Source organism: Daucus carota, chromosome 2 (genome assembly GCF_001625215.2).
Source record: "Daucus carota subsp. sativus chromosome 2, DH1 v3.0, whole genome shotgun sequence".
In the NCBI taxonomy this organism is placed as follows: domain Eukaryota; kingdom Viridiplantae; phylum Streptophyta; class Magnoliopsida; order Apiales; family Apiaceae; genus Daucus; species Daucus carota.
The window spans coordinates 50,749,744-50,767,885 of NC_030382.2; the positions used below are offsets into that span (position 1 = coordinate 50,749,744).

The 18,142-nt window shown below is 36.0% G+C and overlaps 3 protein-coding genes and 2 non-coding genes across 5 annotated transcripts; 2 read left to right on the top strand and 3 right to left on the bottom strand.

The window, feature by feature from the left end:
* Window positions 1-574: 574 nt before the first annotated feature.
* On the top strand, window positions 575-2,531 carry LOC108208638 (trihelix transcription factor ENAP1). Its single transcript, XM_017379173.2, has 2 exons — window positions 575-799; window positions 1,173-2,531. The coding sequence occupies exon 2, from the start codon at window positions 1,228-1,230 to the stop codon at window positions 2,377-2,379; it is 1,152 nt and encodes a 383-aa protein (XP_017234662.1). The 5' UTR covers window positions 575-799; window positions 1,173-1,227; the 3' UTR covers window positions 2,380-2,531.
* A 187-nt stretch (window positions 2,532-2,718) lies between these two features.
* On the top strand, window positions 2,719-2,793 carry TRNAI-UAU (transfer RNA isoleucine (anticodon UAU)). The gene has a single exon. It is a non-coding gene; the product is annotated as a tRNA-Ile (tRNA).
* A 353-nt stretch (window positions 2,794-3,146) lies between these two features.
* On the bottom strand, window positions 3,147-3,230 carry TRNAL-CAA (transfer RNA leucine (anticodon CAA)). Its single transcript has one exon. It is a non-coding gene; the product is annotated as a tRNA-Leu (tRNA).
* Window positions 3,231-3,663: 433 nt separating this feature from the next.
* LOC108209143 (heat shock 70 kDa protein 14) lies at window positions 3,664-9,430 on the bottom strand. Its single transcript, XM_017379904.2, has 10 exons — window positions 9,168-9,430; window positions 7,746-8,920; window positions 6,314-6,541; window positions 6,097-6,192; window positions 5,744-5,947; window positions 5,126-5,320; window positions 4,902-5,048; window positions 4,686-4,835; window positions 4,466-4,596; window positions 3,664-4,109 (listed from the first exon to the last, which is right to left on the bottom strand). The coding sequence occupies exons 2-10, from the start codon at window positions 8,913-8,915 to the stop codon at window positions 3,902-3,904; spliced, it is 2,529 nt and encodes an 842-aa protein (XP_017235393.1). The 5' UTR covers window positions 8,916-8,920; window positions 9,168-9,430; the 3' UTR covers window positions 3,664-3,901.
* A 3,648-nt stretch (window positions 9,431-13,078) lies between these two features.
* LOC108209783 (protein ROLLING AND ERECT LEAF 2) lies at window positions 13,079-17,890 on the bottom strand. The gene is made up of 4 exons (XM_064088021.1): window positions 16,448-17,890; window positions 14,978-15,153; window positions 14,272-14,495; window positions 13,079-13,955 (listed from the first exon to the last, which is right to left on the bottom strand). Exons 1-4 carry the CDS (start codon window positions 17,496-17,498, stop codon window positions 13,160-13,162), a joined length of 2,247 nt encoding a protein of 748 aa, XP_063944091.1. The 5' UTR covers window positions 17,499-17,890; the 3' UTR covers window positions 13,079-13,159.
* Between the last annotated feature and the right edge of the window lie 252 nt (window positions 17,891-18,142).

Genomic DNA, 18,142 nt, shown 5'->3' on the forward strand with positions numbered 1-18,142 from the left:
TTATATTAGACCATGAAAAGATCAAATAATATTACTGTTATCTCAACTTTTTTAGTTTATTTTTATTAAAATACCTAGCATTTTTTTAAGACCAAACAACTAGAACGAACATATAAATATAAATTTTCACGTGAAGATACACAATAAATAATTAATTTAAAAATTTTATAAAATATATTTATTTGAAAAATTAATTTAACCTCTAGCTTTTGACCATCCTCTCTCATCTATATAGAAACTCCCTATCAAGTCCCTCAATTCATATAAAATGATACTGAATTATTTTGTGATTCCATCCAAGATTTTCTGATAAATAATTGATAAATAGATTAATTAACTAGTACTCAGTCACCGAAGAAGCGGCACATATTTTAATGTTTTTCTAAAGTTAGTTTTATAATTTATTTTTTGAAAGTTTTTTTCAGAATAAAATTTTATTAAAGAAGAAAAATTTTAAAATTAAATTATAGAATCATGTTTTAGGGAGGTATCAAAGTGATTACAGCTAAATTTTTGTTGTACGGTGTATACTTGAACAGTCTCTTGTGGGCCTTTTTTAAGTCGGATTTAGCACAAGTGAGACCACACCCTACCTCGCTTCCCTTGTACAAATCCCTAGACAGTCGCAGCCTCATCTCATTACCTCCTCAGACCCCAGATGTCTCAAACCACAACTTTTTTTTACTATAATTAGGCCGCTTCCAATTCTTACAATTTAGTGCCTTTTTCTCTACTTGTTTGCTCTTCTTTCTTGCAAAAGCTTGAAGAATTAGCAAATCTCATGCTTGTGTTCAAGAAGGTGAGAATCTTGGGCTTCTCTTTGAATTCATATTGATTACACACTGAAGGGGAAATCTTTATGATAAAATTTGATGCTTTTCCCTATTCAAGTAGTTCAGAATAACTAAGTAGTACTAATTTAGTTATTTTGTGGTACTAATTTGGTAGATCAGTGTTTATTATGATTCTTGTATTCTTTTTTAAGTAGGCTATGCAATTGTGTAACCCTTAGATGAATAATAATCATTGTTCATGGGATTGTGGCTGCATTAGAAACTATAAAGAAGGGAATAGTTAGTTATGAACTAAATTTTGATTTTTGTTGGGTATTGTTGCTTTGTTTGAGTAGATTACTCTATGGAGTAACTCATATGTTTTTGGGGGTTTCGTAGAATCGGGAATAGGAGTAAATTGTTTGTTTATAAATCACATCTTTGGAGTAGTTGAATGGATGAGACTGAGGACCCATATGCTGCAACTCAAGGTTTTGAGCCATCCCCTCGCTCAAAGCTTGCTGTCTGTGATGCATCTTATTCTCAGAATGTTGATGATCAATATGTGGAAGGTGATGATGATCCAGAAGTTGATGAGGAGGATGAGGAAGAAGGAATTGATGTTAATGAAGAAGCTACCATTCTGACGAATGCTAAGGTTGAGGATGTGAATGATGAAGATGATGTCGTAGATGAAGATGGAGATGAGCAAAGTGATGATGACAATTCTGATGATGATTACAGGAGAAGGATTGAAAGTAATGATCAACATAGACATCCCAAGAAAAGAAAGATGATGAGCTTGTTATCAAGTTATGAATTCGCTCCTCGAGTTACAGCTCCTTTAGCTCTGACTAGTGCAGCTTCAAAGCCTTCTCATGGTGGGCGGAATGCACTTTCAGACTGGACTGAACAGGAGACATTTGTTCTACTAGAGGCCTGGGGTGATAGGTTTATTCAGCGTGGGAGGAAGAGCCTTCGGTCTGAAGAATGGCAAGAAGTTGCAGACAAGGTTTCACAGAGGTCAAAACTTGAAAGGTCAGATACTCAGTGTCGTAACCGTTTGGATACATTGAAGAAGAAGTACAAAAAGGAGACGGCGAAGATACATGAAATGGGGGGTACAACTAGTCAATGGGTGTACTTTGAGAAGATGGACATGTTATTGTCACTAACCCCTCAGCAACTAAGACTTTCACGTGAAGTAAATACTCTGAACTCCAAAAAGCATGTCCAAAACCCCGGGGTGTATTTAAATCGTGCCTGTAGATCAGATGAAATGAGTGACAGTTCAGAAAATTCAGACTCTGTTGAGGCTGAGGAAAATGGTTCAAATTTCCGTCCACCAAAGCAAACAAACAGATCTGTTGGAGCTTCTTTTAGATTGATTGCTGAATCTATAACAAAATTTAGTGATATTTATGTCAAGGTTGAAAATAATAAAAGGAAGCAGATGTTAGAGTTGGAGATGATGAGGATGAACTTTCATCGGGACTTGGAAATGCAGAAGAGGCAGATATTGGAGAAAGCAAGGGCTGAAATTGCAAATATTTGGCGAGAAGATGACAACTGGAATAGTGGTTCTGCCGAGAATTTGAGTGGGTGAATTTTTTCTTTTCAAGTGTTGTATTAAAAATCCATGGATGATTCCTTTTATGGATATCTTATATATGAGGAAATAAAGTTGATGGCATAAATGATGAATTGATTGATGTAACAATGAAACTTTTGAATGTAATTTATACTCATTGCAATTTCCGCGTTGTTGATCTATTCTGGAGAGAAGAACAAAAGTTGATTCTGTAAAATATAATATTCTTTTGCAGTTTGCACTATTTACCTCACCCTCACTAGTATGAAAATTGGCAAGTTAATTTGTTTGCATTTTTATCCTCACAAGGTAAGCACATCCCCAATTACAGTAACGTGCAAAATCTGAACAAAAGGTCCCGTAGCTCAGTTTGGTTAGAGCGTTGGTCTTATGAGCCGAAGGTCGCGGGTTCGAGCCCCGCCGGGACCAAGTTTATATTATTTTTTACCCCCAGAATTTGGAGGTTCTCTCTTCTAAATTTCAGATCTATCCTCATCTCTTCTAAATTTCAGCTCCATCCAGGAAAAAGGACCGACTCCTGTAAAACAAAAGCTTCAAATTACTGTTCACTTAAGCTCAAAAACGACTCACATATTACACTAACATTCCTGTAAACCAGAGAGTGGACTGTGGTAAGATCTGATCAGGCCCCTGTACACCGTCTTAAGTTTAAAATACAAGTATACTTTTCGCTGTTCATGCTGACAAATTCTGTCGCTCTATCAGCATTCAGCAACGGAACATGTTTTCTTCGTACAAGGCAGAAAGTTTAGAAAAAATAATGTCAGAAGTGGGATTTGAACCCACGCTCTCTCACGAGAACCAGAACTTGAGTCTGGCGCCTTAGACCACTCGGCCATCCTGACTTCTGTTAGAGATTGCCGTTTTTTCATATTCAACCCCAACCAGTATCTGCAGTGTTTGTGTTTTATACCCGTTTAACGATCTGAAGTTTTACAATTGATTTTGGGCCACCTCGTTAGTCTGTAAACCCCTCGTTTTTAAGATGTACAAGTAAGAACCATCATTGTGCAAATTTATCAGCGCAAGCTATTCGACCCCAGAAAACTAGCATATAGTAACGTCACAAAGATAAAAAAAACTTCATGAGAACTGTTCTTTACGCTAGAATGTGCTTCTTTAGGCCATGACCCAATCATATATATCATGTATCAACCCACTGATGCGGCCATGCCAAACAATTGGCAAAAGACAAAAACATAAATAAATTCTTACAAAAACACTATCAGTTGGTGTCATATCCATTTGCCATACTCCACGGAAGAAAAACAAATGAGGGAAGATTCAAACAAAATTTCTTACATTAACAGAAGTAAATAACGTATTCAGAAAAATGTTTCCGTACGCCTATATTATAGTATATAGGAGTCACAGAGGCTCAACCATCCTAAAAAAATGGACGGCTTTACAGACCATTGTAAAACCCACTCATTCTCAGTTCTCACCCCCGATAGAATCTCAGATTACTTTTACACAACAATGATCACATCTTAAACAAAGAGCAAAAACCACCAGATTATGCTGCAGTCTCTGGTTTTTCAGTTTCCATTGGCTCCTCAGAGGCCAGTGGAACCTCACTTCCAGAAGTACTCTCGCTGCTGTCCTTGCTGGGACCATCAGCATTCTCAGCACCATGGGACTGATCACTGCTTGGGGATGAAACATCAGGTGTGGCTGGCTTAGCCGGCTTTGGTTTTGGCTTTGTCATTATTGGTCTGCAAAGCCTGGAACAAGCAAAAAGCAATTGATGAATGATGAAACTATATATACATAACCCTGCCAACAGTAAACAGGAACAAGAACAGAGTTGTGAATCAGAAGATCATTCTTTGCATTGCATATCCCTGGCAAGCCTTTTTAATTCATTAAATAATGGTTGAACATAAAAGGAATACAGCATATATGGTCAAGTAGGCTGCCCAACAAAAGCCTGGCTCGGACATTCCATCAAAAAATAAGTAGTGGAAAAAAATACGCAGTCATACAAGGCCAACCGATCAATATACGATATACTCTAATATGAAGCCACATGGTATAGAACTTGTATGTGAAGCATTTTCCATAAATAAAGGGACTCTACCTGTCAACAGCTTCAGCTTTCCCTCTCACATCAGCTAACAAAAGAACTGGAGTTGAATGTTTTGGTAATGAATCCTGTTGCTGCTTCTTCTCTCTTAACCATGCTTCGGCTTCAACACATTCAGTCAAAACCTACACATCCAGACAAGTATGAGCTATATGGACTTTGGTTCATTACTCTTTTAATCATTAGAAAGGCAAAAAAAACTATATATAATTACCTTCTGCTTATCAGCAACATCAATGTGATCAAACTTGGAATCATTCGAATTCGCTGCTTCTCTGTAGCTATTAATACAGTAAACTAGTTGATCTATAACAGTTCCTCTCTCTGAGTGTTCCTTGTAGCGGAACTCAATGGGATCACCTCTCTGCAAGTAACATAAATTCAGATACAGAACACAACTGAAGAAAAAGGACTTGGTACAACAACAAACCTTCTTAAGCTCTTCAAGCTTGGCAACATACACACCCTTCGTTTCATCCTCACCATCTTCATACAACCAATCTTCCACCTGCTGAAGGATGGCAGTAAACTCTTCTCTCTCTGGATCGGTTACGAAATCATGGTATTTGTCATTCAGCTGGGGACAAAGCACAAAAGTCAGACTCAATGTCCATGCATACCTCATATTCAGTGTAAAGCAAGACTAGAGCACACCTTGTTTCTCATGTCATAAACATAAGCCTCTACAGCATTCTTTTTGTCTTTAGTTTCTTCCATAACTCTGTCTTGCAGCGCCATTTCAAATTCCTTTTCCACTGCTTTCTGTACATCTGCAGGTGGCATTCCTCCATAAACCAGCTCCTTCAGTGGTATGTTGGTCTTCTTTACCTTTTTCTTTGGGACCTCAACCTATATAAGAAAATATTAATCCACGCACTGGTTGACAATATTTGTATATGTTTTTGTTCTTTTGTGAGTTTTAGAGTAAAAACGGGACAGATATTAAAGATAACAGGTAGATAAACAGTGAGAATCAAGAGAGATTTGACCAGAATTGTAGAGATAGAACACAGAAATCAGATTTATGGGCAGTAACTTGCACAAAAAGATAGAGTTTAGAGGGGGAAATTTAGTTGGGGACTAAAGACAGAAAGATTGGTGGAAAATATTTTACTTCCTTCATATTCAAATTATAACAGAAAGTACAACTCAGACTTCTATTTATAAACTTCTTATTCTGTAAGCAAGATGTAAGTACTGACTGCCCTTCCCTGGTACTATACTACTAATACTGAACTCAACAGCATTTGTACTAATACAATTTATTCATACCTTAGCATCTGTTTCCATTTGGGCAGGGAGATCACCTTGAGCATCATTTTCAGACCCAGGAGCATCAGCAGCACTCTTGGCATCAGGCATATTGACATCACTTTCAGTTGCACTCGAAGGAGCAGCTGCAGATGGAACTTCATCGGTATCCATTTTTGTTGACTGTTTAACAACAGGAATCTCAACTTCTTCTTCTTCCAGTAGCTGAAAAATTTAATAGTAGAAATAAGCTGCTGAACTTCGTTGTCTTTGATTTATAGAATAATAGCAAGACATGCAAAAAAAAAGAGGCGCTTCCTGGAAGTTATAATCAAATCCATAATTAATAAAGCTAGTTAGTGAGTAGAACTTACTGTTGCCGACTCAACTGACACAACACCGTGTAGATTTAGGCGAACTTTAACCTTAACTTTGGCCCGTTCACTCTTTGTCGATTGAAATGGACCAATCTGACCATAACATAAGAATAATATGAGTAAAAATGTAACAACTAATGCTAATTTCAAAAAGAAGAATTCTGTCTGAATCATCCGATACTGCAGTCCAAAAGAACCTGAAATACATTCTTACTGTGTAGGTGCTGATCTTTGCTGGTGCTTGAAGTTCGGTTACATCAGCATAGTGTACATCTACTGCAAATGTCCCAGACCTGTAGAATGTTAGAGCCTTCACACTAGGAATTGAGTTTCCTTTTGGGAAAACAATGGTACTCTGTTGATTATCAGCAGTTCCATTTTGAGCATCTTGAGCAGCGCCTTTCCATGACAACGCAATTGTGAACGGAAAGCTCTCATTAACCTTTGAAACCAAAATCATATTAATGAAGATGCATAATTATTAGACCGACTACAAATTAGCACAAAATACTGAGTGTAGTGCAAGAGGAATTGACTTCAGTTCATTTGCACTCTGAAGCTCAATATTTAGATTTATGCCCCTCGAGAAACTATAACCACTAGCTCAAATAACCAAATGAATGAAGAGTAGTACATTAGCAGACATAAAATATACATTATTTAGGACTCAAAACTTTAACAATAGCAGGTAATAACAATAACATTTTCTAACAACATCAGCAAACAGCATAAGCACGCCCATACAACCTATGTTACCCCAACTCTTCTGTTCGGGTATGCCAAGGTATGCCTAGACACTTGGACACAACACTTATTCCGTGGGGGATCTTTTGACTAAAATGTTACTCACTCCATCCCACTTATTTCTGAACATTTTTTTTTTTTGCATTGTTTGGCACACATTTTAATGCCTTTATAAAGTATATAGTTCTTTATAACTTATTTTTAAATTTTTTTGTTTCTGAATAAAAATTTAAACATTAAATTTTTATTCAAAAGAAAAAAAAATTAAAATAATTTATGGAACTATATTTTAAAGGGGTCTTAAAATGCATGTCAAGCCTCCGTCCCAAATGTATACTTTCTGTGGGGACGGAGGTAGTGACACTTTGACCAACTTTAAAGACCAAATATAAGTTGAATATACAATACAAACAACAACAAAAAATGAGCTGAAATAAAGAAGCAAATATTAAGAAAAAACCAATTGAGATTATCCCTAATTTGAAAAATTCTCTACAAAATTGTATTTAATCTGTATCTGATTGTTACATTTTGCAAAGGGTATTAACTAGCCAGACTTTTTTATTAATGTATTATGTCGTGTCCCGCACCCGTATCCAAAAATAAGACAGTTCCATGTAGCCCCACTTTCAGATCTTTCGAGTTTGTCACTCGGATACGTGTAATGTCTGACACTTCATTATGGAGTCGGAGTAACATAGCATACAAATGAAAAATGCAAGTAAACAACAAGAAACAAAAGGGAAAGAAAAGAAGACACAGATTGCAAAATCTTAATATGCTATAAATGCAGGTTTTCTTGATCGTCTAAGGAAAACAGAACTAGAAGAGAAACGCAAAAAACTCCTCCCTCTTTTGTGTTTCAAGAGAACCCGACAGAATGAATTAGAAGAACTAATTACCTGGAATTCTCGCACTTTGAAAGTGGGGCTAAGAATAGCACATTCCAATGCACAGCCTTTTGCAACGCACTCACTGGCATTCATTGTACGCCTGGGCTCCTTACCAAAGAATTCGGTCAAAATCTTCATGATTGCAGGTACACGGGAGCCTGAACCAACCACCTCTACAGCATAAATGTTTTCTACTGTTAACCCAGCCTCTGAAAGAGCTTTCTCCAATGGCTTCTTAACTCGTTCCAGTATGGGGATGCTGATTTGCTCAAACTCGTCCCTTTTAATAAAACTTCTAACATCCTTATCATCCATCAAGCACTCTATATTCAAAGGTGCCTCTGGATTTGCACTAAGAACCTTCTTGAGCTTCTCACACCCAGCCCGAAGCCTCAGACAAGCCCTTGCATTTTGGTAAACATCAATCTTGTAATCAGTTCTGAATTTTTCGGCGAAGTGCTGAAAGAGCACCTCATCAAAGTCTCTTCCACCAAGAGACCGGTCAAAGGTGTGTGCTAATATTTTTAGCTGACCTTTCTTCAGACTAGCAATACACACCTGCATACTAGCATGACCAATGTCAACAAATGCAACATTGAGTGGGTCATTCTCCGGCAAATCTGTCTTGTAGATACCATATGCAAGAGCAGTTGCCGTCGTTTCATGAATAAGTCTGAGTGGGTGCAACCCCGCAATTGTAGCTGCATCCAAAACCGCCCGTCTCTGAAGATCGGTAAAATAAACAGGAATCCCAATGCAGCAATCCACCACAGCAGCATTCAAATTTTTCTCAGCTATAATTTTCAGATCCGAGAAAACCATTCCCAACACCTGCGTAGGTGTAAAACTCCTCATTTCTCCAAGATACCGTGCATTAATCAACGGATATCCATCAGGCCCTTCAGTAACAGAAAACGGCAACGACTTGATATCCCTCTGCAGCTCAGGATCCGAATACAGCCGTCCAATCAATCGCTTAATCTGAGAAATCGTGTTCTTGGGATTCATCATACTGGAAGCAGCACCAGCTGTTCCAAGAAAACGTTGCTTGTCCCCGAAGCAAACAAGAGCAGGTGTCTCCCTCTTGGACTCATCATTCAGAACAACATCAATCCCCCGTTGCCTCGCAACAGCCACAACACCACTCTCATTCCCAAAATCAAAACCCACAACACTCATATTTCCTAAAGCACATCACATAAACATTCAGAGCCAATTAAAACTAATTAATTCAATCAAATCAGCTTCAAATTTAAATCTACTACAATGTGACAAAATTTAAACACGAGGACTACACAGTATCAATCAATCAGGTTGAATTCAGTATAAATCGATCCAACTTTACACATGATTATATGATTTAAAGAGTTAATTCAAGCAAATAGATTGTAGATCTGAGAAAAAAAGAAAGCAAGTGAGTAAGGATCGAACCTTTAGTTAGCGACGATCTATTTGGCGGCTGCGAGAGAGGAAGCTACAAAATCTCTCTGTACCAGAGAGATGTATAAATAAGACGAAGATTATTAGGAATAATATATGGAGAGGAGGAGAATGAAGAGAAGAAATAGAGGGGGGTTATATAAAGTGGTAATTTCTGAGGAAAAAACAAGTTAAAAAAGGCAGGCAAGAAGTGGTCATAGATATTATTATAGTTGGTTTGGTATACATGGAATTCTAGAAGCGTCTAATAGGGCACAGATCTTACTCTTTGCCTCGCCTGATATAGATCCGCCTTAAAATCAATGAAAAACTAGCATAAAAGCCCGTGCGAGGCACGGGGCTATAGTTTTTGCTGTATTTTAAATAATATTCATATGTCATTATATTGTTCTTGTACGGATCTTGAGTTTGTATTATGTTTTAAATAATATCCGTGTGTCATCATATTGTTTCGAGCGTAACTATTACGTTTTACTTTTTGACAAAATATGTAAACATGAAAAATGTAATATATGTAAGCTAATAGCATTAATAGTAATAATAAGTACTATTCCCTCCATTCCATTTTATATGACCCTTATTCTTTTTTGAGACATCTCTAAAATAATGAACTTACTATACTTACTATTTTTAAACACTACTTATCACTATTACACACACTACTTCTCTATTTTATACTCTTTTATATTAAATAAACACTATTACACTCACTACTTACCATCACTATCTCAAATCTATTATTAAATTTTGATATATTCCACCACTTTACCCACTTTCCAACTAAATTTCCTCTTTTTTACTACTTTTTTCTTAATCTCCGTGAAAGTCAAATAAGGTCACCTAAAATAGGACGAAGGGAGTATATTTTTAAAAAAAATTATAGATCAAAAACTACATTTGAACTGATATTTCTATATTCAAATTCGTTAGGATATAGAGACCATCATCATATTATCAATGTTCAAAATTATATTCGAAACTAATACTGAAATTTTAAATTTTAAATATATTATACCTCATTAAAAGAATCTGTAATTTATTGTTGAAATTATTAAATTATTTCAACTAATATACCATGATTTTGATAAAAACCTGTTTTTGATATGTGAATTACGATATCCTAAATCATGATTAAATGAAGATGTGTGGTCCGCGTTGCCCTACATTTATTTCTTCTTTTTTGAGCGTACGTTTGCATAATTATTAAAGTGATACATGATGGAGCAGATCATCAACAAATTCTTTTTAACATATGTTGCACACATTTTGTATAAATAGAAATTGAAACATATGTTGTATGTAAAAAGACACATACCTTGTTTTATTATAAAAGACACATACCTTGTTTTATTATAAAAGCATCAAACAAATGATTTTATGGAATTTCAAATAGCAAAAAGAGAGTAGATATGAGTTAGGCATCATGAAGTTCATAAAACCATAAAATATTTAGTTCAATTAGTCGTGTAGTTACTTTTTTAGCTTTGTGCAAACTCACATTTTTAATATTTTGATACTCGTATTTATTAGGAGTGATCAATGTCGCATATCATGTTCAATTGTTAAAGATCAAGTTATATATTCGATATTTTGAATCATGAAAAAACTATTCTTGTTCTAGTCCCGTTTAACCAGATATTAGTTTCACCGTATCGCATCAGATTATCCGGTTCAGAATTAATTATATTTTATTAGTTTAATTTGTAAATGATTAATTTAACTGTAGTTTGAATCATTTTATTTAACTGGTATGTTATATATTAGATGATGGCATATTAAAAATTATAGTTTTAAGACTTTAATATATATAACTTATTTCTCTGCGTTATTTTATTTAACAAAGTAAAATTTATAACTCAAATCTTTTTAGTAGTTCTCGTAAACGCGTTTTATTATTATGTGGTTGACTTTTGATTAACAATATAAAATTTCCTTAAATTCACCTTCATATCACAAGTTATAGTATTTCAAATACATATATCATCAAAATTATATCATTTAGATATATTTTCCGACACCAAATTTGATGTATTGTCACTATCCTTATATCTATAATTTTCTTAAAAAAAGATTTAGTTACACATCAAATTCTGAATTCATAAGTTTAAAATAAAAAAATATTCTACATAGGAATATTCTTTCAGTCACCTTATTTCGTGTTCTCCGAAATATTGTAATCTCTTTGTAAATTGCCTTTTATAATAAAAGAAATTAATATGACATAGCCCATGTTGAAAGCCCATCAATTTTTCCTTTCAAAGATGCTCGCTTAAACCTCAGTTTTTGTACTTATTTCTCACATTCATGACTTAAAAATTTCTATAATATTGTATCGGTGCTCGTTTAAACTATTAAGTTAGATTTGAATTCGAATACGAATTATATCTATTTTTTGAAATCCGAATCATGGCACGAACCCGATTATTCATATTTTTTTTAATTTTAAATTTATTTATGTAAATAATTAATTTATAGATATTAATCTATCATGTAAACAATATATGAGACTTAACTGAAATAATAACTCATCTCAAATAAATAAGATATTGAGACGAATATAAATACAAAAGTTTTAAAGTATGTGATTAATGCTTTTGAGTAATAAACTAATTGTTTGCGTAGCTCAAGTGGTTTGAGTGATGTGGTTGTATTGGAGAGATCCCGAGTTCGAGCCTCATGAATAACATCTTTTTTTGGTAATTTATTTGCTCAGGAGGGAGGTTTGACACGAACCTGTTGGGCTACTATATATATAAGTAGATATTCTAAATTTATTCTTCAGAATTTGTTTTTAAATTTTTTATTCAGCTTAATAAATAAATCTAGAAATCTAGCTTCAAATGTTTTTCACCAATTCAGAATTTATCTATATTTTTAATAGTTAAATTGATTTTTAATAGCTAGTAAAATTATTCTTTGGTAAATTTGAAAATTGTAAAAAAATATATTTTAAAATTGATCAAACATGCCTTTTAGACTTTTAGTGATAAAAAATTTAAAATTTTCTTAGATATAAAATATATGTAATTATTGGCTAATATCAGTCAATTTGACCGAGACAAATAAAAACATATATTATTTTGAGATGCAGTTATTATATTGTTAATTTTATTTTTATAATTATTTTGTTATATATTTTCCTAGAACTAACATAAAAGTACTGGTTTGATGATTTGGCATGTGTTTTCTCTGCAACTGTGTTTTTTCATTAATACGGATGAATATAATACATGGGTTTTGGTCCTGACAAGTCGAGGAAGGTTTATCTACGTTACCATCAGATCGTATTTCAAGGGTCCAAATAGAAAACATTTTTTTTAAGTATCCGTTATAATTTTCCTCGGATAGAAATTTTTCCTTTCTCTTAAAATATAGATCCGATACCCCTCGAAATATGTGTTAAATAACCTGTCCCTGACAACCAGTTGTCAAAGAGCAGGACCCATAATATATAAGACATTTTTTTCTGTCAATGTTCCTGGACCCATAATATATAAATAAGACATTTTTTTTTTTCTATCAATGTTCTTTTTGAAACATGACCCAAGATAAGTATTAAATGTAATTCGATTTGTATGTTATATTAGAAGCAACATAATACCATTATAGGGAAATCCAGTTTAAATATTGGTGGTTGCTGACCATTATCCGGGTTGAGCGATTTGGTGGCAAGCTTTAGAGCAGGAGAATGGGAAAGACTAAAGAGCAACAGGCCAGGAAAACATACAAATAACTGAATAAGCAGTGAAGGACAAAGTTTACGTTGTCTTAGGGTATAGGAAGCTTACTCTTGTACAGCTTCTCAAATCATCTTGTCAAAAAACAAAAATTATTGATCAGCTAATACTTACCATTACTATTTTTCCTCAATATTGTACCGCAGATATTGGATACTGTACACATCAAGAACATGTAGTTCAAAAATTATACAGTATATGAGAGATTATATTGAACATAAAATACAAAAAACCTACAGTCTTACACTATGAAATCCCGTTTAAATTGCGAGCAATGGACACCGATCTCAAGTTTCTGTACATTTCTGAACAGGAATAAGAAAACTCTGTCATTGACCTGAATAACTCTGGCAAACGAGTTTTTAGACTTGTTAGAGACTTTTCTCGGACTTGAATACACAGTTTCCTGTATTCTTCCTCCTCGTCTTCCAGCCTCTTCTTTACTACATCTACAGCAAACTGCCGCTCTGCAATGTGATCTCTATCTATTCCACTATCTGCATCCATTTCATCTGGCGCTGTTCTCCGCTGCATTTGCTTGTTATACCAATCCTCTAACTGTTGCTGTTTGCGAGATAGTTCCTTTCGTGAGTCCTCACATCTGTCCCTTTGTTTCATCTCTTCTTCTTGATACTGCATTATAGTGTTCACTACAGCTGCAAAGTTAAATATAGCAGTTCTTGCAAGCTCCTCTGGTAGCTTGTCAAGGTGATCATGCCAGACGTGGAGGAGATTCTGAATTGGAGGATTTTGGGGCCTTTGAGGAGATGAAACCTTCTCCCTCAAGTTGTTATCTATAGGAATGAGATTTATTCCCAGCCAGTTGCTTAATTCTTTAATGTATCGTTTTTGTTGTCCCATAAGCTTCTCAAACTGTAAATGCCACTCTTGACAAACTCCCCACAGCTGGACTGTACGTTCATGGTGGTGATCGCTTGTTTCTTTTGCAGCCTCCTCGGAGATGAACAGAGACTGTAGGGCCTGTACAATTCTTAGCTGGCTTTGGTGATGCATTTGCATTGTCTCCCACATTGTAGCCATCCTACACTAGCACAAAAAATGGTCATGCTTCAAGGTTTTAAAGAAAAAGGGCACATGGTTTTTATTCCTGCTATACAAAACTATATAGATGTCATCGACAAGAAGTGCACCATCATCTACACCAAAAAACAAGATCAAGCACATGATAAAAAGTGCAAAAGTCATTTATAAAAGTATATGGTTTCTCTTCCTCATACTACTAGATGGTACAAACTACACTGTCTAAAAAATGTTGACTACAATAATATGTCTAAATACATATTAAAAACAGTAATCTGCCTACATATGTACCAAAAAAATTGCAGGACATAACTTACCCATCAACAAGTGCTACAAGTTTTGGGTAGAGTTGCTCATCACGAAGACGATTTATCTCCGAAACGGTTGAATCCATCGATTGCATATCAACAATATATCTTGTATGCAGATGACTGACTGATGCTTTTGCTCTTTCCAGTGATTCAGTACTGGCACCACGTTTCTTTAATTTGTTCAGTGAAGCAACTTTTTTTTGATAGTCAAGTTTCATCTGCTCTCCTGCCTGTGGAATATCAGTCAGCATGCAAGAGTAAGCTCTTTTGTAGAAATTCTATTGTTATGATTCTGGCATTTTACATACCAAAGTAAACAAGACACTCTAAGTTACATATATAAAAGCCAAGAGAGGAGAGACGAAGAGCACACTTATCAATGAATGTTGCACATCAAGAAAAGTTAATCAAACAAGATGCTACACATGCACCTTAAGATAACTACTCATCAAAGATGGATAGCTTATACCTAACTATAAGAAATAGGTATTTCACCTTTCTCTATCTAAGTCTATCCACAGTTCAAACTACACCTTATCCACTGTGTGAAGACTGGTAAAAGTTTGTATTCAGATGATTGCCAACTTTAATAACAAAAACAAATATTATATACTAACCCCTAATTTAGGAGATTTCCAGATAAAAGGAAGGAACTAGCATAACGCCATAAACCTCCAAGTAGGTAAGTATGCCTAAAGAAGAATTATCATACCTTGACTTCATCATAAAGTTTTTTTTCCCATGCTAGCATCTTGTCCAAGACTGTAGCATGTGTTTCATGCTCTTCAGAATCAAAGTCATCATCCTTCTCCTCGGTATTTATTAAACCTCGAAAAGACCTATTCCACGTGATGACACGCATGACCCTCGCAGAATGATCAATGTGACCTAAAAAAAATTACCATATTGACATGAATATGAAATTTAGAATTGAAAGATATGCACTACTCATCAACATTATCTATGATATAATACAAGATGTTCTATAGAGCAAATTTGGTTTTAATGGTGGCAAAATGTGGATTGGTTTGGTTTTGGTTCTCATAAAATGGATTTAGTTTGGATAGATGAACCAAAACCAATTTCAAACCATATATTAATAAATGTGGTTATGGTTTTAGTTTGAATTATGGGTAAACTAGTTTAATAATATCAATAGGCCACAGCTTACTCGTCATACAATAAGAATACATGTACATGACAAAACGCGGGAGTGATTTAGGCCCAATAGTCTGGTTTTAATGATTATAAACAGAAGAGTTTAACCAATGGGCAAGTTAATTATAACCAAGTACTGAACCGATCTGTGAGTTTGTGAAGGTGATGAAGGAGTTCGCATTCGGAACAAGTAATAAAAAGCAGCATGCTGGAGTGAGTGGAGTGTGACACAGCGTTGATTGGTGATTGGTGACCACAGGCTGCCTAGAGGCTGGAACTTCATATTTCTTTAAAAATGTGGTTAGATCCATATTTTATGAGAAATGTGAGACTAGAAACCAAACCAAATCCATTTTCCTAAATGTGATTTTATATTGATTCAAATTTATAAATTTGGTTTGGTTTGGATTCGTTTAATGGTTTTAGAACCATATTGCCACCTCTAGTTTTATACAACTCTGCCAGGCACAGAAAAACTAAGGTCTTTTCAGCATTCTTGATCATCAGCAGTGTATAACATTTACAGCTTTGACATCATTACAAATTGTTTTTTGTTGTTCATACGGTTGAGATTAATGTTATTGTCCGACAATTTTGAATTCGTAGTTTGTCACTTGTGAATTCATCCGTCCTAATCTGGAGACCGGTTTAATTAATTGTATATGGACATGTAAGTATGCAACACTGGCCAAGAAGAAATGATAGCCATTTTTAAAATATCAATATCTATATAGAATTGTAAGAAACAGGGTGTCTCATCAATCTACACAACGAGGGTATCACCTTAGGGGGACATGAAGTTTCATATGGATTATTCAAACAAAAATTCTTAAACATGCAACCATTAAGTTTTCAAGACTCAAGGGGTGTCGAATTTTTAATCTATTTTATTTATAGAAGCTTACATAGGCTATGTCCGCAACATAGTAAAGTACTACTACTGTAATGAAAATTACTGGAAAAAGCAAAACAAAACAGCACAAGTCCGGCATTTCAAGTTCAAGTAAAATCAAACTTTGTTTACCTCTATTATCAGCAAAATTAGAGTGGTAATGCAACCTATTGGCCTCCAACATCTTGGAAACCTCATGGGCACTCTCAAAGGCCTTTAGAAAACAATCATCAATATCACTAAAAACCTGCAACAAATTCACACCTCCACCACCACCCTTCCCACTTCTCTTCACGTCCATTGGAGCCGCCACATGCCTCACTTTCTTCACCACCTTAGCAGCTGCCTCTGGTGGAGGTGGCTGCGGTGGCAACTCCAGCTCCCTCTCCCTCTCTCTTTCCCTCTCCTTTTCCCTTTCCCTCTCTTTGGCCGCCTTTTCGGCAGCAGCCTCCTTAGCTTTCCTCTCAGCTGCCTCAGCCATCCTAGCCCTTTCCTCAAAAGCCCTCCTCTCCATCTCCTCCCTCTCAATTCTCCCCTCATCCACCTCCGCTAAGCTCGGATTAGGCACATTCTCCATCGGCGCGAAGAAAAAGTCCCACGACATCCCATTCATCTCAGGGCTCGGCGGCGGCGGAGGCTCCCGGTTCCTCACCGCCACCGGCGGATTCACCGGCAATTCAACACCACTACTCTTCCCACTCTGGACCCCACCCCCAGCACTCCTCGTACTCCGATGCTTCAAATCATGACCACTCTCCTCGTACAAATTCTCCTCCTCCTCGTCCTCCTCATCCTCCTCACCTTCCTCAATAATCGGGTCGGATCTCGGCAAATCCGGTTTCGGTATCGAAAACTCCGGCATCGTCGCCGCCCTCTGGAGCGGAGCAGGCGGGAAATTCGGCAGCGGCGGCGGCGGCGGAGGAAGAGAATCATACGACGGCTGCGAAACCGGCGGAATCACACCGGCAGCGACGGCCGGACCCGAGGATGACGTGGACAACTGAAACTCCCCGTTGGCGTAGTCACTGAGAGCAGCGCCGGTGTTCTTCAACGCCATGGTGTAGAGAGAATGAGCGGCGGCGAAGGCGTTGCGTGCCGCGACAGCTTCTTTCATATGGTGCTTCCGATCCTTGCATCTCGTCACCGTCTCCTCTTTCTCGATCTTGGATTGCGTGCATCCCATGATGCGGAAGAAGCTTCTAGTATTTTTCTGTTTGCTCAATGAAATAAACCAAGTAAAAAAAAAGGAAAGAGGGGATTAAGAATAAAGAAAGTGAGCTTGAGTCTAACGCTACTTTCAATGTGGATCTATCTATCTGAATGTGTCAGTACTGCATTCTACATGTATGTGTGTCTGTACTAATTCCAGCGTCATTCGCTTTGGATGATCAAATTTGTTTATGGCTAATATTATTGTTAAATACTAATAATTTTGAAATTGCAGTTTTTTAAATTAAAAAAAGTGTAATAATATGAGGGAATTAGGGTGGAGAAAGTAAGTAATGAATAGAACACGAAATGGGAAGAGCAGGGGAATAAAGGGGAAATGTGGATTCCACAGCGATAAGAAGGAATGGAATAGAAAAAGAGGGGTTTGCAGCACCGACTAAAGAGGGGGAATACACCACTTTTCTTGGCATTTTGCTATTCGGTGATTAGACACACAGCTGCACTTGTTTTTTATTGTCCTACTCTCTCCGTCTCAAAAAACTTCTCTCGTTTGATATGTCGGAATTATGTATAATATGAGACACATTGTTAATTTATGTCTAATTTATAAGACTAAATATAGTGTGATCTTATTGGATTCATATTTACGAGTACTTT

Bases quoted from the DNA above. Each gene is read 5' to 3' on its own strand.
- LOC108209143 (XM_017379904.2), bottom strand. From the start codon at position 8,915: ATGAGTGTTGTGGGTTTTGATTTTGGGAATGAGAGTGGTGTTGTGGCT. The intron at 6,193-6,313 runs GTAAGAATGTAT...TGTTATGGTCAG, and splicing joins CAAAGATCAGCACCTACACA to ATTGGTCCATTTCAATCGAC. The intron at 4,597-4,685 runs GTAATTATATAT...CTGGATGTGTAG, and splicing joins ATGTTGCTGATAAGCAGAAG to GTTTTGACTGAATGTGTTGA.
- LOC108208638 (XM_017379173.2), top strand. From the start codon at position 1,228: ATGGATGAGACTGAGGACCCATATGCTGCAACTCAAGGTTTTGAGCCA.
- LOC108209783 (XM_064088021.1), bottom strand. From the start codon at position 17,498: ATGGGATGCACGCAATCCAAGATCGAGAAAGAGGAGACGGTGACGAGA. The intron at 15,154-16,447 runs GTAAACAAAGTT...AATTTTTTTTAG, and splicing joins TAATTTTGCTGATAATAGAG to GTCACATTGATCATTCTGCG. The intron at 14,496-14,977 runs GTATGATAATTC...GATATTCCACAG, and splicing joins AACTTTATGATGAAGTCAAG to GCAGGAGAGCAGATGAAACT.